The sequence below is a fragment of the Stylophora pistillata genome, chromosome 14 (genome assembly GCF_964205215.1).
Source record: "Stylophora pistillata chromosome 14, jaStyPist1.2, whole genome shotgun sequence".
Classification (NCBI taxonomy): domain Eukaryota; kingdom Metazoa; phylum Cnidaria; class Anthozoa; order Scleractinia; family Pocilloporidae; genus Stylophora; species Stylophora pistillata.
Genome location: NC_142532.1, coordinates 3,535,201 through 3,556,281, shown reverse-complemented (window position 1 = coordinate 3,556,281; position 21,081 = coordinate 3,535,201). Strand labels below are relative to the sequence as shown.

The 21,081-nt window shown below is 40.3% G+C and overlaps 2 protein-coding genes across 2 annotated transcripts in view; one reads left to right on the top strand and one right to left on the bottom strand.

The window, feature by feature from the left end:
- Positions 1–21,081, top strand: part of LOC111330215 (N-terminal Xaa-Pro-Lys N-methyltransferase 1-B) — a 191,480-nt gene that overhangs the window by 135,880 nt on the left and 34,519 nt on the right. The gene's annotated exons all lie outside the window — the stretch shown is intronic.
- The window catches only part of LOC111330208 (uncharacterized), a 44,034-nt gene that overhangs the window by 4,086 nt on the left and 18,867 nt on the right, over positions 1–21,081 (bottom strand). The window contains exons 15-33 of the mRNA XM_088744696.1: positions 20,627–20,699; positions 20,068–20,152; positions 19,365–19,437; positions 18,579–18,606; positions 18,291–18,327; positions 17,676–17,761; positions 16,730–16,816; positions 15,788–15,853; positions 14,915–14,971; positions 14,025–14,120; positions 12,684–12,739; positions 12,047–12,127; positions 11,055–11,134; positions 10,062–10,160; positions 9,567–9,669; positions 8,597–8,727; positions 7,722–7,852; positions 7,132–7,200; positions 750–837 (exon numbers count right to left, since the gene is read on the bottom strand). Coding sequence (XP_088600822.1) covers positions 750–837; positions 7,132–7,200; positions 7,722–7,852; positions 8,597–8,727; positions 9,567–9,669; positions 10,062–10,160; positions 11,055–11,134; positions 12,047–12,127; positions 12,684–12,739; positions 14,025–14,120; positions 14,915–14,971; positions 15,788–15,853; positions 16,730–16,816; positions 17,676–17,761; positions 18,291–18,327; positions 18,579–18,606; positions 19,365–19,437; positions 20,068–20,152; positions 20,627–20,699 — 1,526 coding nt within the window. The remainder of the gene's footprint in view (positions 1–749; positions 838–7,131; positions 7,201–7,721; positions 7,853–8,596; positions 8,728–9,566; positions 9,670–10,061; positions 10,161–11,054; positions 11,135–12,046; positions 12,128–12,683; positions 12,740–14,024; positions 14,121–14,914; positions 14,972–15,787; positions 15,854–16,729; positions 16,817–17,675; positions 17,762–18,290; positions 18,328–18,578; positions 18,607–19,364; positions 19,438–20,067; positions 20,153–20,626; positions 20,700–21,081) is intronic.

The window sequence follows — 21,081 nt, the reverse complement described above, 5'->3', positions numbered from 1 at the left end:
TTATGGTTCACTTTCCTCTACAGTATATATTCCTTTAGCATGTAGCTATGAAAGATATAATTTTAAACCGCAATATAAAAAAATTGAAAATATATAAAGCTAAATCTTTCCTCTGACCAGATATGAGGCTCAATACTCCCAACAAAAAACAATACCTTTCATTTTTAGCGACTAACAAACATTTGGCATTAAGTTGAGCCAATTTCTCCTAGTTCAGGAGAAATTTAAATTCTCGTCACTGCTTTGCCTGACACTGTTTCTAATAGTCCATTTTACAGTTGCATGCTTGGTTGCCAAGCCTTTGAACAGGATTGAGGCTAAGGATGACCTTGTTATGATACAGACGTTGCTGCTTTTCAAATGCAAATCACTTTGCTATCATGCTAACTAGTTACTGGTCTATCACAACAAGGTCACTCTCAGCCTCACTCCAAATCAAAGGCTCGGCAACCAAGCATGCAACTGTAAAATGGCCTACTGTAAGGATAATAGTCCTTTTTACAATTGTGGGCTTGGTGGCCAAGCCTTTGAACAGGAGTGAGGCTAAGGGTGACCTTGTTATGATAGAGATGTTGCTGCTTTTCAAATGCAAATTTCTTTGTTATAACGTTAACTAGATACAGGTCTCTATCACAACAGGGTCACCCTTAGCCTCACTCCTGTTCAAAGGCTTGGCCACCAAGCTCACAACTACGAAAAGGACTATTGATGTAATGGTAACTCAGAGAAATCAATCTTCCTATACTCACCATAGGCTCTGATCAGGTCACGGTACAACATTTTAGGATCGACGTTATTTTCCTTCATGAATTTTATGGCGTTCAACACAGCTTGGACCTAACAAATCAGATCATTAAAGCAACAGGACTCAAACTAAACAAAAAATTCAAGCTTCCCCAATATCATAATTTAACCACTTCTTTGATGTATGATGTTTTTTCGTCTTGTCACGAGCGTGGGACATAGAACAAATTCTGAGTCCACATGAGGTATCGAAACTCAGACCTTCGGATTCCGCGCTCCGATGCTCTACCGCTGAACCACAGAGATTCTATGGTGAGCAAGGTCCGGTACGAAGTTCATGTATGACACGCATCCTGCATACTGCTTGGATCGGCAAGCAGTATGCAGGAGTCCAGGGCTAGACATTCACTTTTCAACTTACTAACCAAGAGGCTAGTGACATCTTAGATGTTTTTAGATGTTACGACAATTTCAGTCTGTTTACTAGCCAGACTGGCTAGTGAAAATTGAAAACCACTAGCCAAAACTGAATTTGTACTAGTCTGTGGCTAGTGGGCTACCGTGTCATATATCCTGTCCTTCTTAGGTAGATAGATAGATAGATAGATAGATAGATAGATAGATAGATAGATAGATAGTTTATTAGAATATCGAACATGGCAGTCCGTAGACTGAATTGCGTTACCATTACTTAGAACAAGGAATAAATGAGTTCCAAACACAAATTGAAATTATAATAAAACCATAAATGCGAAAAACTCTCTATATATGACTATGTACAAACTAGTCTAAAAAAAAAATAATAAATAAATTTTATGTACACATACTTGGAATAAAAGTGTTCTTAAAACGATTTGTATGTGTACGGGGCATGGCATAAGCCCTGGACTGTCTTAAACTTGTGATCCGAGCATGACGTGATAGACTCGAAAAGCTTGCTACACAGAGCCACGCGTCTCGTGTGCAAGGTTACTAAGTCGAACCTGGCCAAACATTCGAAATATGACGCATAAGGACAAATGATGGAGAGCGCTCTCTTTTGCACTCGTTCAATGTCGTCACTAAGATACTGTGGGAGCGCGTGATGGAAAACTGGCGCACAGTACTCTAAAACAGATCTTATCACGGTGCAATAAAAATTTATAATGTCGCTCAGTGGAACGTTGGCGCGCTTTAGAAGAACAATAAAATAAAGGCGCTTGTTCGCTTTCTTAATGCACTCTGAGATATGTTCGTTCCATTTTAAATCTGAGCTAATAGTGACTCTTAGGATTTTAACACTGTTTGATACTGATAGGGTCAGATCAGTCCCATTGAATCGCGTAGCGTGTTTGGTATGAGCTTGATGCTTGCAAACACAATGTCTCTGGCGCCCAAGATCGACGAAGTTCGTTCTACCATCTTGGACTACAAACCAAATTTAGGGTTCATTACCGAAGCGTGGCTGAGGGACAACATCAGCGGAAACCACCTCCACATTCCCGGTTACTCGTTTATTTCTAGAAACCGCACCACGGACATTCACGGAGGGATTGGGCTCTATATAGTGGACTCGATCAGGTATAGATCTCTTGATCACTTACAAGACCCTGAGTACGAAGTTCTTTGGGCGTGGTTAAGACCAAAAAGACTCCCGCGCGGGACACCCTGCGTTATCACGGCCACGATATACCATCCGTTCTTCAACGACAGCGCCAGAGACACTGCTTTGTTGGACTATCTATCAGCATCCTTGACTACTGTTGAGGGAGAATTCCCAGGTTGCGGGATTCTACTCTGCGGCGATAACAATCGGCTAAAGTTGAATTGTTTAGCTGCACAATTCGGACTGCGGCAATTGGTCAACAAGCCCACTAGGGGTGATCAGATCCTGGACTTGGTCTTCACCAACCAACCAGACTTGTACGATAAAAATTTCGTTCAGATTTTACCGCCGTTTGGTTTATCGGATCACAATGTTGTCTTCGTGCACCCAAGTGCACCCAACAACTCGTGCTCCAAAGGAAGGCCCAAGTAGAAGAATCCTTTCCAAGCGGGACACTCGGGCCAGTCGCACGTCTGAGCTTGGGCGTTTTCTCGCGTCTATCGACTGGTCAGTGGTTAGCGAAGCATCTAACTGCGAGGCTAAATTGGCGCTGTTTACGGATTTCATCAAAATTGGTCTTGACCACTTAATGCCGGTTATACATGTCAGACTTCACCTGAATGATCCCCCGTGGGTTACTGAGCGGTTCAAGAACCTCATTAAGCTCCGTCAACACGCCTTCCACAATGGAGACATGGATTAATACCGGCGATATCGAAATGACGTCAACCGTACGCGTAAGTCACTTCGCAGTAAATACTATGCAAGCAAAGTGAATAATTTAAAGAACATCAAGCCCTCGCAGTGGTGGAGCGCAGTTAAACGAATCGCCGGTATGAATCCTGCGCCATCTTCTGAAAGTCTCCTTTCCAGCCTTCAGCTCGGGGACAGTTTCGATCGCCTAAGTGACGTTAAACTAGCTAACGCCATCAACGCTGTGTTCTTAGAACCCATGAAGCATTACCAACCCCTATACGCTGTCCCTACTGTAGTGGAGGACTCCGATATGCCTTTAATTACGGAAATTGATGTCCTACACGCTCTAACCAATCTAAACCAGAGAAAAGCAGCTGGACCTGACGAAATTGGTAACTGGCTTTTGAGGGAATATGCAGCGATTCTCGCACAGTCTATTACATATATACTGACCGCGAGCTTTAGAGAACAAAGGTTTCCCGCCTCTTGGAAGCTTGCGGACGTGGTGCCTCTCCCTAAGCAAAAACCCGTGGTAGATGCTACTAAGCACCTGCGTCCTATCTCCTTGACGCCCGCTATCTCTAAGGTTGCGGAAGATTTTGTGGTACTCAGATACGTCAGTCCAGCGGTGTTGCAGATCATAGACCCGAACCAATATGGCGGTATTCCAAGATCCTCCACCTTGTACGCTCTGATTTCCATGGTAAATAACTGGTCACAAGCCACTGACGCCACAGGCGCAGCTGTTAGAGTGGTATTTTCCGACTATCGTAAGGCTTTTGATCTTATTGATCACAGTTTGCTGGCCAGAAAGATCGAAGACTTGGACATGCCACGGTGGGTTCGCGTCTGGGTGCTGGATTTTCTGTCAGACAGGAAACAACGTGTCAGGTTGTCATCAGACTGCAGGTCAGAGTGTGGCTCAGTCCCCGCCGGGGACGATCTTGAGGTACGATCTTGAGGTCGACGCGCTCACTTGGAAGTATGTAGACGACACGACTATCGCCCAAACGATACCGCGAGGTTTGACCAGTGATGTACAAAGCGCAGTTTCCGCTGTTGAGGCGTGGTCGATCGAAAATAGGATGGAACTGAACGCGGATAAATGCAAGGAGATGCGCATTGACTTTAAAAGGAACACTCACAATTTTCCACCAATTGTGATTAATGGCAAGAAACTATCAGTATCAAACAGGGTCAGATAATTTATGCCAGCATCATTTAGGCATAATGCTTCTTTAGTCAAAGCATCAGGCATAAATGCCGGCACTATGACTACAATTGTGAACAATTCTCTTGATGTCACAGGTAAACGACAGATAAATTCTGTAGCCTGGCTACTTTCTGTCAACTGCCTTCACAGTTCGCACTTTAGGAATTTGATCCCGTAATATTTTGTGTTCTGACCTTCGAGAAGCCTTTTATTCTTAAGGGAAAGTACGGTCCAGAAAAAGTTTATCTCAATTAGAAGAATTTTTCCGCAGGAGTTCGAAAATAACTGCCATTTTGTCCAGTTTTCTTTGTATTAGCGACAAGAGCGCTTCGAAGTTGCCAGTTTTTACAACTTTCGCGGTAAGAAAAACGCCATCTTGGATAATACGTCAGCTGTGACGTAGCAATAGTCAAACTTTGTTTGGCGCTTTGTCCTCGATGACCTGTTTGACTTTTCGTGAAAACAATTTCTAATACTCCTAATAGTTGAAATGAGGTGAACTGCGTGTGGTTGAATGTCAAAATACATACTAAAATTCAAAGGGAAAAGGTGTAAGCCTCCACAAGCTAACGGAAAGTGAAATATGAGAGAAAAGTTAGCCAGCAAAAATAACCCGAGACGACGGCTTGCCGCACCCTGCAAAGCCTCAGAACTGCCAAAACGAAGACTTCAGCGAGATGTACAAGCATGCAAGTTTTCCTTGTTGACCTTCGCTTCGAACTGAAAGCTATGCTTACCTTTCCCATATTCAACACAAATTTAAATTATTTATTCTATGAATTTTTCACACCATTTTATTGTAAGCGAATAAATTGAAGCTCGAAATGGTGGTACACCGTGTGTGGTAAATTCTCAGTCGCCACACTTGATAAAAACCGATTTTGAACATCATGCGCTTTGCCAAGCAGTGTATAAATATATCTTGTCTTTTTTAAGTCTGTGATGAATCCACAGAGTAAATTTTCTTTACCCCACATGTCACATTCTCCTGCGAAAAAAATCTAAATGACGTGTAATACATTGCTAGCAGATAATCTAGACACAAATTTGCGACAAAACAAATCATCCTTCGTCAGGCAGGCGCCCATATTTCACTATATCATATCGATTGAACACGATCAAAATAGTATGAAAATATTCATTTCTTCCAACCAACTACTTGACGTAATTATGCGTTGCTTATGCTTTCAAAAGAAGTCGAAAGTTTCATTTTCGCTTCAGTTATATTGAGGTAATTTCTAATGTAAACACTGTATGACAGAGGCGACTTTCTGACGCGCGTCGAAAATAACGAAGCTCTACTTCTCACGAGTCGCGACATTTCAAACAGTTTAGAATGAAAAATACTGCGTTGAAGCCAATTCTAAGCAATAAAGACAAAAAAACACCTTTACAAATTAAAGTTAAATGCTGAAACAACCAAATTTAATTCGTAAAATTAACTTCTGCCTTTTGTCTGCGTTAATTTTGGCAACTCAGTGTTTCTAATCAATTTTGTCAGTGTTTATACCTACGAAGAATGATCTTCAAGTCTACCATTTCTAAATTGTTGCAGGCCAATTGGGGCTGTTCTTAGTTCCAAATGGCTCGTGTTTCGTTATATACCGAAGCTGGGTTCCTGTAACTGCAAAAATAGTTCGTCTCATTCCGAGGTAGCAATGCAAAATCAATTTGGTTATATCAACTAAGTTGAAATTTTAAACTGGCCACCGTAACGAATAAAAAAGCTGACGTTTCGAGCGTTAGCCCTTCGTCAGAGCGAATGGAGGAATTGTGGGTTGTATGTGGGTTTATATGCAGAAAGCGGAGCTACGCCATTGGTGAGAACATGGCGACGAAAAAAACACGAATAAATTAGTGGAATGAAAAGCGTTCGTTGATACTTGTGGGATTAAGAGTGCCGGTTTGAAAGATAAACTTTTGTTCAAGAGTTTTGCGGCTTTCCGTGTTGCCTTAATGAGAGGAAAGACCGCAGATTGCCATATGTTGTTTGGAATGATTAGGTAAATTAAAGTGTCTAGCGACTGGTTTTGATGCGTCCTTGTCATTCCTTTCTATGTCGCGAAGGTGTTCTCGGAATCGGTCACCTAGTCGTCTTCCTGTTTCGCCGATGTATAACTTTTTGCAATAAGTGCGAGTTATGTAATTGATTACGTTGGCGGAGGTGCACGTGAAGGGATCGGTAATCTTAATGGATCGCTTGGGTCCCGATATTAACGGGTCGACGTTTCTTCTTGAAATTCATTTTCCTGACTTTCTCTCTCTTTCACCCCAACAGAGGTACCTCCTTCCACTGAAGACGAGTCATGTTTCGTTTGAAACATAAATGGATGTATTACATCCTCTCAGATAGAATAAAATCTAAGCCGAAAATTTAATAAGTGTCGCCCCCATCGCCGCTGTTTTCCTTGTTTACATCACTTCAGCAAGGACATAATTTAGCATGCTTGACTATTGCTACGTCATAACAAAGATGGCGGATTTCAATCTGAAAGTGCCGATTTTTGGAACGTAATTGTTCGCAGCTAAAACGCTTTTAGCTCAAATGAATAGCCAGTTAGGACAATGCAAGCAAAGAACTTTAGATATAAGTAAACCTTTTGTAGACCGTACTTTCCCTTAACGAAGTTTAATCTGTAGGTGGAGAGAATAGAGAGGGGAGGGGGGGGGGGTGGGTGGGTTTGGCAGGAGGTTGAAAGGCTCTTCAATGCTATTATTTTGAAATGTCAAATTGAACAAGATGAACAATTTTGGGCATAATTTTCGGCATAATCCCATGTTTTCAGGCGTGACACTCAAAGCATAATGCCCAAATGTTCGAGGCCCATTTTGAGCCAATTCCAACCCAAACGTCTCTATAAATCGTGAGCGCTTAGGCATGCGCTGTGTTTACCTCTCCTTTCCAGCCCGCGTTCCTTGCAGGAGTTGAAAGTGTGAATGAATCCAGGTTCACGTCATTTTCCTACAAAATGTAAAGAGTACATCATAGGGTTTGAGAAACCAGGACAGCGATACCAAGGAAAGAATTGATTAAGAGCTAGGGTTCCATTACTATTCTGAGGTTCGCGAGGAGCTCTGTATGGTTTAACGTCTCTCGAGGCTCAAAATCCTCCCATCAGCATAACGTGGAAAAGTAACGTTGTGCTTAAAATAGAAACGAGAACATCTACCATCCCGCTTGTTCTCAGACTACGCATGAATTCAAGAGTGCATTTTGCAGAGCACGGCTGGGAGATTATAAAAAATCTAGAAGCACTTGAAAGGCTACAGTTTTGGTGGTTAAAACGTTTGTTTTCCCTATTTCTTGTTGCCGAGTTGAGATCTTTCCTTTCCAGTCCCTTTTCATCTCCCTTCAACTGGGAAGAAAAAGGCCCAGTCCTCCTCCTCGTGGCCAACAAACTCGACCCAGGGCGTAGCCAAAAGCTAAGTGGTCGAGATTGATTGATCATTTCAGAGAACTATGAAGGAAAACGAAATACTCACCAGCATGAGTTTCAAAGCAAGATCGTACTTTTCGGCATGCAAACAAGCGAACACCAGCTTCTTGATTGTTTCTTGGGCATCATCGCGGTCTCTAACTACTCTCGCAAAAAAGTGACGACAGTCTTCCAAAACTGAATAAATCAACATTTAATTTTAATTGATAAAGAAAAATTAAAAAAAAAGTAAATACAAAATCAATATTAAAATAATAATAATAATAATAATAATAATAATAATAATAATAATAATAATAATAATAATGACGATCATAGGTTAAAGGGTTCATTTTGATTGCTCCAGTCACCGGGAATCTTATCAGGTTTACATATTTTGAACAATTAGGATTTTAGTATATTTTTATCATTTAGATTTCAGTAGTTATCACGAAGTTGGCTATGACTCGTGCCGCCCAACTTCCGTGCTTAGGATCTAGGCATCTAGAAGTTTTATACTGCCTTAATAATAATAATAATGATAGAATTCTATAAAAATCCTATGAAAACTACCATCGTCACTGTTATTCTTCCTTAGCAGCGTTGCCGATTTCCTATGAGGCAAACAAGTCATAATCCTCTTTTTCAAACTTCTTGTCGATCTGAAGGAACGATTAGGATCCTTACACGAGGCCATTTCTGACTGCAATACCCTAAGCGGTGGCCAGGTTACGCAGTTACTTTTTTCAAAATGGCAGCATCACCAGACGAAATGTTTGCAAAATGGAAGAAAATTTTCAAATCATGATCAGGTTGTTCCTTAGACCCTCAGAACGCGATTAAAATAGTGAACCTCTGTTCTTTATTTTGTGATGGTGGAAATCAATGTTAAATAGTTTCTGGGGGCGTAATTCTTCTTTTAGATATTGAGAAATGACATACCACTTTCAAAGTGTTCAGTTTGGCCCAATTTGACCATAGTGTTTAACAGCACTATGAGACTGCTCTTTCCAAGAAAAGGACCATCTTCCTTGGCGCGTCTGAAGATTTCTAACGCAGACTTAATATCACCCCTGCGGGATGAAATGTTTAAACACAATAGTGATCAGTGCAAACAATTTCTATATGCTACTGAGATTTATCATCTTTTTTCAATACTCTACAGAACTCCCAATTCAACTGCTGGAATCACGAAATAGTCGCTAAGATATGAACAGTTTTTCTTTTAAGTCAGTAGCAAAATGAGGTAAGTCTGACACAAACAAAAGAGGCGAGCAGTATTCATAGAAGCAATTTCAACTGAGAGTCGAAAGTCCGGGAAGGCTTTGCTTCTGCTTTGATACACTCTGTGAATGGTTCAAAACACTGGCGTCACTTTATCAACCAATCATATTCAAAGCTAGAACCAACCATGACTTGATCACTCGCATTTCTCCCGCGCTTTGAGGTCTCATTGGCTCTTTGCGAAATTTTCCAAAGTTTTGATTGGTCGTTATGATATCATCCTTTCTTCTGATTGGCTGTTGAGATATATTCCTTTCTTCTGATTGGCTGTTGAGATACTTTCCTTTCTACTGATTGGGCGATGCGATAATTTAGGTTTGGTTTTATGACTCCGAATCGAAATGCGCCCTGATACTAACAGAGTTAACTCCCAAGCTATAGCACGAGCCGTGATTGGACATGAGTATTATCCACTCTCCGAATCAAATAACGACAAACGAACAAACAGTGTAAGCACACAATTCCGATATAAGCTTTAGGATCAACAAAAAGTTCTCATTTATTATTTTACCTGCAGATCCCTTCAAGCATGTACAATCTGCTGATAAATGAATGCACATGGAAGGAAACAAACAAACAAACAAACAAGCAGAAAAAATACAAAAAGAGCAAACATCAACACACTCACCTCCTGCAAAATGAATGTACAATCGGGGAGAAGGTTCTTTGAACTGTTTTTAATCCCAGTTCGTCCATTTCCGCCAGCACCTTCATCTGAGAAACCACATCATCTTGGAAGAATTAAAACAAAAACCTTAGGATCTGATTCAGTCATAAGGGGGTAGGCTTCTAGAGAAAAAGGGGCGTTGTGTCAGTGGGATGGATGAGGGGGGGAGGGTATTGCAAGATACCGTTAATTTGGTTTTATCAACCGAGTTGATAATGTAAATCGGCCACCGTCAGTGACAATTTTGGAAAAGAGACTACTTCAGAGTTACGGAGATAGATTGATTAAATTGGATTCTAAAAGTGACTGACGTTTCGTAAATCTACGGTGGTAAGTCGCTCTCAATTTGAGGGTTTGGCACAAGCGAGTCTGGGAATTGTGCGCAACCCCCATAGTTCTCCAGAAATGAAACTTTTTTTCCACAACATAGAAGATCACATGTACAAAGTAACTTACCATGACGTCCGTAACAAAAGATGAGTTCATTGTACACAAATGCTGGCATCCCCCTTTCGTCGTGAATTTCCTTCAGCATTTCAAAGTACTCAAGCGTTTCTGAATGAGCAGACGTATACCGTAAATGAAATAATGAACAAATGCCCAATTTTTCTCATTAAATGATATCTGTTCAAGTAGATATTTCATGACGAAATAAGCTTTGATAGGCACAACCACAGAGATGACTCGTTACCCTGACATACCAGCTTTCAAACCCAACCGATGATCTATTTATTTTATTCATTCATTCATTCATTTGCGATATTTGGAAAGGCAGGTTCAGTCCATGGGCTAGTACAAACAATAATAAGGCCAGATCACGAAACCGGGAGCTATGTTCCCTACTCTGCGAGAAATGCATGGGTTCTTTGACGTCTCCTGCTAATCAATGAGGAGAAAATACAAGAAACAGGGCCTGCGATTTACCGTCCTTATCCGAGAAGACTAGAATGTCTAACCATTTACGGATGTCATAGCATGGTCAAAACGTTGTCATCAGTTATTTTAAGACCCTGAGTGTTGGTCCTGTCTGGGGTTTGAAGCCTCGACCTCACGAACAAAGAAACATGTACCAAAAACAATTTGAATGCGAATGCAGATGCGGGGCCAAACAAACAATAACCACGGCAAAAAAATTGTCAGCGACCATCATAAAAGCCACTATGGTATTATACCTTACCCGTTTTTCGTTACATTCTAAGAACTGCAAAACTGTCCTGTTTAATTTGTATACCATCAAAAGAAATTGCTGGTTTTTGCAGAGTCAGGAAAACCGGCTAGCTAAAGGCTTGATAGAGCTTTAGGCTTAAAAAGTTACTACCTGCTGGGGACGTTTAGGATATAGGAACCAGCGCTAAACTCAGACCCACTGCCCCTCTGAAATTCCCGCTCTTAAAAGAGCAAGCGACTATCACTTTCACAAATGTTAAATGTGAGATGTAAAAGTCTTACTTTTCACATCTCCGCGTTGTGAATATGCTCTCATAAATTCATTCATAACAATGAATGTAGGAAATCCTTCGCCATGAATGCTGTCGGAGACAAAAAAAAAAGAAAAAAAAACAACAGAACAGAATAAGGTAAAGTCTGTTTATGACCCAAGTGGCCCATCAGGCCGGCACTTAACTCCGGTTTCTGTAGCAAGAAGCGACTAGGGGTATTTCTACTTCCCCCCCTGGATAGGATGCTTGTCCATGGCAGGGTTACCCCCCCAGCATTAAGTTCGTCGGTACCTATTTGAACACCCGTGAGAGTAAAGTGTAGGCACTGTAAGGGTAGTGTCTTGCCTAAGTGTCACACGCGCACTAACCATGAGGCCACTGTGTCTTCCGATATCCTAGGATGAGTGTGAACTTACTCAAAAGTATAACAAAAATTGTCAAACGTGATTGGTTACCAACAACTCAATTTGAGCCCTCACGGGACACTGCAAACAGCGGTCGGACGTCTGCACAAGTGCGAACGCCTAGAAGGCGTACTTCCAAGCTATCAGAACCAATTTTTCTTGCTAGATTTACAAACAAACACAAAGACTAAAAAGTCACTGTGTTTGAAGCGTCCAACCTTTTGGTAAAGCTCAGAAGAGAATGGTAACTCAAAACATACCCGTACTGGAATAAACTTTGTGTCCATAAAATCTCGAGCTTTTCTTTTCCTTCTAATTGTTTCCTTTTACAAATTTCTACGAACGTTTCAATTTCCTTAGCTTGTTTTGCGGAACAGCGGTTTTCTTATGTTCTCCTTGGAAAATTTGCTCGAGAAATGGGCACGCGCATGCCTGCCCGATGTTCGACCGCGGTGTGCTATAAACCTTGTTGAGAGGAAGGCAAAAGTCTTCTTTTTTTTTTACGAATCAGAGCAAACCGAATATACTACTGGATTACTTTTGGCACTAAATCATAGGTTACCCGTAAAAATCGTACTATACACTTCAGTTTACATACAATTTAATATCTTCTGCTTGCTCCACTTCACCAGATTTCAGGAACGCAATGTAAACAACACCTCTGGCAAACTTGGTCATCCTACAGGTAGAGAGAAGAGAACAGAAAAAAAGAGAGAGAAAAAAGAAAGCCCTTACTGGATTTTATACTATACGAAAGGCTGAATTATATTCGAATTCTGATCGGTTCTAAGTGATAATCTAATGGAAGTAAGACGCATAGATAACGTTATTAACAACATTTTGCTTTTTTACCATGTAAAAATATATAGATTCCAAGTTGCCGTGGGTCTGCATAGTTACTAGGGAGCTTAAGAAACAACGACTGCGTGGCCGTAGACAACGTCGGTTAGAAGATGACCTTGTACTCGAGACTAAACTGGGCACTGATTCCAGTGTCTGAACACAGCACCATTTTGTGCCGGTGCCTGGCACAAATGCTCGTGCACCAAGCGTGAACGCAGCCTAATTTAGGTCAGAAATGAGCCTTAAATAATCAAGGGGATATTTTTTATTTCGTACCAAATGCACGAGGCCCACATTACATCAGCTTCTAGCAGACGTTTCGTAAAATGGATACCGAGATCTTCAGAGAGAGAAATGGCTAACGGCGCCATATTTGAATTACATAAACTCACGTGATCCCTTTTAAAGAGATTTCACTGTACAGTTCCTTGACCTTTTGTATCCCTTTCTGCAAAAGATGAAATAGAAAAACAAGGTCACCTTATAAAAAAATGAAACAGTCGTACAAAAGCAGTGTTTTAAATAACAAAATGGGCTCTTACAAGATAATTTGTCAGAGCGACGAACGGCTAACCCTTGAAATATCAGCCTTGGATACTCTCTACGGTAGTGTTAAAAGTACATGAACATATTTCAAACTAACTGAGATGGCCAGTAAGAAGTCGCGAGTTTTCTTACTCCCCACTTTTGTTTCCTTTTCTAGATTTGTGAGAAATTTTCAACTTTTTTGCATATTTTCTCTTATATTTCCCCTTGAAATTTTGCGCGGGAAATTGGCGCGGGCTGGCCTTAATTGATCGCCTTGCACATGCTCAGTGTTTCACGGCATATCTGTTGCTCATAACCCTACCATAAGCAGCAGTCAGAGAATCAGATGTGCTCAAGAGGATCAGGTAGGTAGATAGGTAGATAGATAGATAGATAGATAGATAGATAGACAGACAGATAGACAGACAGATAGACAGACAGACAGATAGACAGACAGATAGATAGACAGACAGACGGACAGACAGATAGACAGACAGATAGATAGACAGACAGATAGACAGATAGACAGACGGACAGACAGATAGATAGACAGACAGACAGACAGACAGATAGATAGATAGATAGATAGATAGATAGATAGACGTTTATTGAGAATACCTTAATAGCAACTGGAAGCTGAATTGCAAAGGTGTACAAATTATGTAATAGAACTATACAATAAAATCAAACCTAAAAGGGAACTAATTCACATATACAGTTATAATAAATGTTAGTTAAAATGTCTTGCGCTCGCTAAGATGAAAGTATCTCTGAACCGATTTGTTTTAAAGGAAACTCTAAATGGTCTGCGTCGTCGTAACTCCATAAGTTGATCTCGGTTATCGAAAGGCAGTAAGTGGTACAAACAATCCAAGGGATTGTAGACCATGTTGTTAAAGAATTTTAAGCAAATGTCTTCTCTCCGATCCCTTAGGGTTTTCAGCTCTGCCATCTGAAGCACTTCTCTATAATGATGATCATAGCCGAATATAACTTTCAAGGCTCTCTTTTGGACACGCTCTAAACTTAAGCTCAAATAATTGGGGAGACTATAATGGTAGACCTGACATCCATAAAATAAGACAGATTGGTATCTCTTGGAGTAGCACCAATTCTAATGCATGATCATCACTGTGACCAAGCTGCACACCCCACTCCCGCCCATGTGGTACCAACAACAAATTTAAAAAGCAACTGTGTTATACCTCGTCTCCTAATCCTTTCCGTATGCCACTGATGGGACATCTACCATAAGCCTCAATCAACCGAGAGTAATCAAGACCGACCAGCTCATTTTCTTCCTAACACCAAATGAGACATTTATGGAAGCCGTAAGGAACGTGGACTTGGTATCAATATATAAACAATGCATGCAAAAACTGTACATTACACAGTTCCTTAACTCCTGTGTTATCATGAATTGCCCTAATTAACTTTCTTCAATCTTCCATCTAAAATAGTTATATGTTGAAGTCTTGATAATGATCCTGATTCAAATCAATTTATTTTAAGCGTGAAATTGAATTTATACTTTTTCGAAAGAAACTTTGGTGCTGCGTCGGTGAGGGGGTGGCGAGGGGGTGGGGGTGGGGCGGGGTGGCTAGGGGGGTGGGGGTGGCGAGGGGGGTGGCAAGAAGGGTGGGGGTGGCGAGGGGGGTGGGGATGGCGAGGTTGGCGAGGGGGGTGGGGATGGCGAGGGGGGTGGGGATGGCGAGGGGGTGGGGGTGGCGAGGGGGTGAGGGTGGCGAGGGTGGTGGGGGTGGCGAAGGGGGTGGGGGTGGCGAGGGAGGCGTTTCGAGCGTTGACCCTTCACTTGACTCGTCAGTTTTCAAAACTCTGAGGTGGTCAATTTACGATACCAAAAGTATCAGAATATAGGATCGAACTTCTGATAGCTTCTTGAAAATCTTTTTGCAAGACAGTATTTTTACTTCACAGTCTACAATGAATCCTGGTTGAGCATCCTTGTTACAAACAAAATGTATTGTTACATAAGGTTAAAGTCAAAGAATCTGGGCACTCTCACTATTTTCAAATTGAACTCAAGTACTTTTGACAAGGCTGGCTACCGAGAAACAAACTCATATTTTCCTACCTTAATCTTGTCAAAGCAAAACTGTGCCGCCTCTGCTTTACCATCGATAGACATCATCTACACAAGTTAAATAAGAGAGTTACATCCTCTTTGAGTTATTTCGAGGTTTAAAAGCCGCTGGTGTTCAGTTCTTAGTTTTACAATTCTGGGCCCAGCTGTATGAAGGGTGGAGAACGCTCTCCAAAGGATACATCGCTAACCAGTGGATAAGTGATAGCAAAACGTATGGCGTTTTTCATTAGATAGAGATTTATGCAGTGGATAGCGTTATACGAACTTCGAACAACTTGGGCCTGTTTATTATATACAATAGAAATGGCTTAAAATGAAGATCACGAAATGACATCGAGCCTGCGCTCACTTTCATTGTGATGACTGCAGCATGAGTGTTTCGTCGCCTGCGAGAAAGTTTGAGGACTTGAGAAAAGCTACCCGACGTCTGCAAGGAGTGTGGACTAGAAAGAATGACCACTCACAGATTTGCACATGGCCTCAGTTTTTCTCAAGTTTCTTTCTGGGGCTTATATATTTATTTTTTCATTTTTTTTATCACAATTGGCAGTGATGTCGCAGTCAGATTGGCCAATTTGCCGTTGTCGATATGAAGACAGACAACACTGCTCACGTCAATGTGTCACACAACATGTGTCACACAACATGTAACGCGCTGAAAGAATCGTTTTATTTGATGTGGAGACTGTGGTAAAAAACAAGTGGACAGTGGTTAAGCGTGGTCTATACTCTCATCGACAAAGAAAATCGTTATCAAAGTGATCAAAATTACAGACCACGCTAACCAATGTCGATTTATTACACTGAGCTAAAACGCTGCTAAACTGTATCAGTGTTTTGTTTGTACATTTCTCTGCTTACCTGTAACATCGGCCTGTACTGATGAAAACTAAGTGGTACCTGATGCTCCTTCATCACTCGTAAAAACTAAAGGGAAATCAAGAAAATACCAACAACACGATATTGCTGTTGATTTATCATTGGAAACTACTGAGCTGGCTGCCATTTCCTGGTTCACGAACAGACTCATTACAGTAGTAAACGGTGACACTATTAAACACAGCCAATCGGTGAAAAGTAGTTTGTATTTCGTGGTACAAATGAACCAATCGTATGGCCAGATTAGCATCCAAAATGGCGATTTGATATAACGCAATCAATTTGCCATCTTAGAGAGCACTCTGGATACAAACGACAGAAGTCTGAATTCAACAAACTCTTCACAAATGTCATGCGACATTTTTCATTTCTGCTAACGGGGACCTTTGACAAACCTTGGCTACAATAGCATTACGGATATCGTGAAACAAAAGACTGGTTGAGAAGAACGATGACTACGCAAATGTATGAATATTTTGAACATTTTTCAGCCTTGCACGGCAAACAATAGCATAACATCACTTCAATGTTCCTGTGACCCTTCCCTTATGTTTATTTCTACTTTTTTCGCTTCCAGGTGAGCCAGCCTGTGCGTATTCGTAAAAGAAATTTCTGATACTATACCATATCCTGTCGAAAAAGTTGCCTTGTTCCGTATGCAGAGGTGTGGGGTAACTCTGCTAATGGCTCTATATTACTAAACCATGCCACAATCACTGGGCAACAACTTTTCCCTAAAAGCATTTGTTTACGACTGAAAAATTAGAGTTGGAAACTAATAATAATCCTCTTCTTAATCCCGTTATTAGTAAACAACACTTTTAATTAAGTTGAAAGTCTCGACTCAAACTCGATCCTTGAACCTTTCGAGAATCGAAGATTGAGAATCAAGGAAGACTCCCATGAAATTTAATGCTTACTTACTTCGTAAAAGTCCTGTGACAGTCTGAAGTTCACCAACTGCTTGAACATAACTGTATAACATTGAGGCTGCAGATGATGTGAAAGGCCCTAGGAAGGAATATAAATGAAAAATTAAACTGAAAAAATGAACAAATCTATTCTTTTTTATATAATGAACTGAATTGCGCATGCATTGTTGCTCGTGATCTTAGTGTTGGAGGAGAAACGCATAGATAATGTCACCATCGACATTTTTTTCTATTCTGTTGCATAAAACAAATAGATTCCGCGTTCACATGAGTCTGAACAGAAATACATCACAGATGACGTCAAATTGTGGTAGGAACAGCAGTGACACACTCAGCTGAGCCTCGTGCGTTACTTGTTTGTTCGTATCACATTTTGACATCCTCTGTGACCTATTGCTAAACAGACGCTAGGCAATATGGACCGTGATCAGTGGCTACTTCTTGTGTATTCCTTTGAAATTTTGCGAAAGAAATTGGAGCACGGCTGACCAGAATTAATTCCCTCGAGCACGCCTACCGTTTTACCGCTGTGTTATGAAACCTTAAAGTTTTTCTATTCTAATGAGAGCTCCTGAGCGGTACTTCTATCTTTGTGGCTGAAGTAACAGTGTAAGACAGTTAAATAAATATAAAAATACATTATTATGTTATCACACTTTATTAACTACATGTGCTTATTTAAAGCAAATTGCACGAGAAATCCTGTTATTGCTTATTGATAATTTCTCCGAAAAAAGCGTCACAGAAAGTCGAAACAGACGAAATTTTGACAGCGCGATATTTGTAATAAGCATTCGTGTTACATAAAATATACATGTTTTCAACCAATCAGAGGCGCGTAGTTTTTATGCATATTATAAAAATGAGAAATTGCATTTGCATTGCATGAAACTGTTCTTCCAGCTCTAACGTCATAACTAATCTTTAATGTAACTTACAGCTTCTATAAGACGTTTCAAAAACTCTGCATTTTCCTTGATCGCATCAGGGTCGACATTCTGTAATCTCGTAAAAATACCTTCATCTGAAACCAATATAATGAAAACTTACGGTGTTGTAACAAGGGCATTCCTCAAACATGCTAAAAAATTATGTAGAATGTATCGAAGTTTCCAGAAATCAAGAGAACAATTGAGAACAATGAATTACCGCATTACTATTTTTATAAGCTGTGCTAGAAACTCCTCCTTATTCCAGAACATTCTATTGAGTTATTTAAAGGACATGTCATCATTAGCGTCTAGAATGTTCTTACGGCTAAAAATAGTGTTTTAGAAATAGGTATGACGTAATCGACGCCTATAAATAAGGTTCGAGATTGTGAGATTTAGTAAGGTTTTCAGAAGTTTAGGATACCACGGTAAAGTTAGGTCGTAGACTAAGAAAGTGTTTTAAGTGGAAAACAGGAATCTTCCCTTGGCTTCGTGACAGAGACATTCTCCCCCCCAAGCCTTTCAAATGTATAACAATTATTTCCTAACAATTAAACTTTTGGAAACAAAATTCAAAATTTCGACTAATTACAAGAAAACAATTCAAAAGCTTTGACTTACGTGCAGAGTTTATGTGTTTGTCAAGAACCTCCACAATCTAACAATAAAAATTTTTTTCATTTCTAAACTAAAAAATTCAACAGGATATATCATGTCCATACTCTATAGCTGATAGCTTGGAGACTCCAGAGGCATTTGTCATCTCTGATTAGACAGTTTCAAAGTGAATATACTTTTTTTTCATCCGCTACAAGAGGAATTAATGAATCAATTGCAATTCCGATCTTCACTTAAAATACAATTTTCCAAAGTAGTCATACAGTATATAGCAATGTTACTTTTATTTACCTTCACTGCTTGTTTAGGACTGAATTCTCTAAACAAGGCAAAAAAAAAAAAAAAAGTAAATAACAAAATAAGGACAAGGTAACATATTTGTTCAGTGACAATGGAATGTACGGCATCAAGTGCACGTACAAGACCAGACCAACAACCAGGGTCATCAAAGACCTGAGGAGAATGTCCTACCTTTGCTGACATTTGCAAATGGTTAGAAATTCTAGTCTCCTCGGATAAGGACGGTAAATCGTGAGCTCCATCTCTTGGATCTTCAACGTACTGGTTAACAGGGGATGTTAAAGAACCCACCCGCGCAAAGAATAGAAAACGTAGCCAGTACTGTTGTGGTCTGACCTTGTTATTGTTTTTAAAGGCCCCCATTCCAACCAGCTTTAAGCTTAAATGGATCTCAAAATTCCAGGAAAATTCCCACTGTAGCCATAATGTAGACAATATATTTTTACGTATGATGCACGATCCTTCGCAGTAGATAGCGCTATTTATGCAATAGCGAAAATCAGACCTGAAAAAAATCAGGCCTGTACGGGATTCGAACCACTGACCTCTGCGATACCAGTGCAGCGCTCTACCAATTGAGCTAACAAGCCAACTGGGAGCAGGCTGTTAAGTTGATTACGCATTACGTTTGGAACTTTGTTAAATCGAGGTTCCACTCTACTTCCCCTCTCATATTCATCATATTTTTGCCTCGTAATGAAGTTTCTTTGTGGATAAATTTTTGCAAATGAAAAGTTCAGAATAAAGGCAATTCCAAAATAATTATCTCGAACATACTTTGAAAGCAGATATTCTTCAAAACCCCAAATTAGGGCTTTATCTTTGACACCCTCTTTCTTAGCTAATTCAACTGAAACAGAATAATTTGATTACATGTAAGTTAAAAAGAAACAAAATAGTAAAAATTAGAATAATAATCATCATTAATTAACAATAACAACAATGAAAACGGAAGTATTAAAATAGTAGCTGGAGAGACTCAGTGGCCTGATGGTTAGTGCACTGGTGTCTGGGTCGAAAGGTCCCGGATTGAGACCTGTTCAATATGTTGTGTTCTTGAATAAGACACTTTACTCACACAGTGCCTCTCTCCCCCCTGGAGTGTAACTGGGTACCAGCAAATTGTCAAGGAAGCCTGATGGAATGCAGGGGGGGGGGTAACCTTGCGATGGACTAACATCTCATGGGGGGGAGGGTAGCAATACCCCTTGTCGCTTCATGCATCATTACATGGAAACCAGGGTAAACCCCAGCAGGGTGGGCTGGTGGGCTTGCGTACAGACTGAACATTGAAAGTAGAAGTTCCCCTAAGCCCTTTTCTCTTAAAAAATTATCTCTGATATATATCCTTTTTTAACACATGGTTTCATGAGCTCAGTTGCTAAGAAAACCATTTCTTCACTGAAATGTTGTTAGCATCATTAAGTACGATACACCTGCATTTCATGGAAGTCTTCTTCTATAGTAACATTACACTCACTGGTCTGTTGCAGCTTGTCCAAATTTCCAGTCATCATGAAAAGTTGAGCAAGGACCGTAATTGAATAGCTGGTGATGGGCATATCCTAGTAATATTACAACTGACACTTAGTTTCAAGTTAAGACAGCATTCTTATCAGGATTTTGTTTATGGGAGTTTCGTAGTTGTACTTGTGTGGGTGTTTGTAAAGCCATTTCATTGCACATGCGCAAACATATGACTGCTGTGTTGATGCACGCATTCCTGTGCACTTCCTTAAACTTCAACCAGATGGCCAAGAGATGGTAATGAAAGGTACACAAATTTAAGAGCTCCCATTGGCACGCTTACTTCAATTTTGTTTTTCACTGAATTTTTTTTTACTCAGGCGATGGACTTAGCCGAAGACAAATTAGTTGCTGACAAATTAGTTGAGAAATTAGTTGCTGAGCCGCTATTTTTTAAAGGTTCAGACTGGTTGTGTCCATGATAATCGAATTGTACAAAAATTTCTGCACACTTTTCTAACATGACCATTGAGGCATTCCTTAAAATTTAATCAAAATTTTACTTATCTTACCTTTGTAAAGGCAACTACCATCTCTAAGTCATTCCCACTGGATTCACTGAACGAATCTAAAAGGTACTTCAAACTACAAGAAAAGACAGAAAATGAGTTAAAAGCCAGAAACAAATGTAAAGTTTGCCAAAAGGACTAAAACCTACATTCCACCCTGATTACGCCCAGAGCCCAGTTGTATAAAAGGGCGGATTAACACCATCAAACATATAAATCGCTAAGCTGTGGAAAACGTATAGGGTTGTACAACAGATAGAGATTTCTCCAGTAGATAGCGTCGTCCGACCTTCCAGCAACTGGGGCCAGAAGTGATTAAAACAGCTAACTTTTCCTAATATCCCTACGTTAACAAAAGCTACATGTAGGTAATGGGAATTTTAATATATCAAATGTGGTTTAGCGTGGTCTGTACTCTTATCGACAACTACATTTATCATTGCCGTAGTCAAAATGTT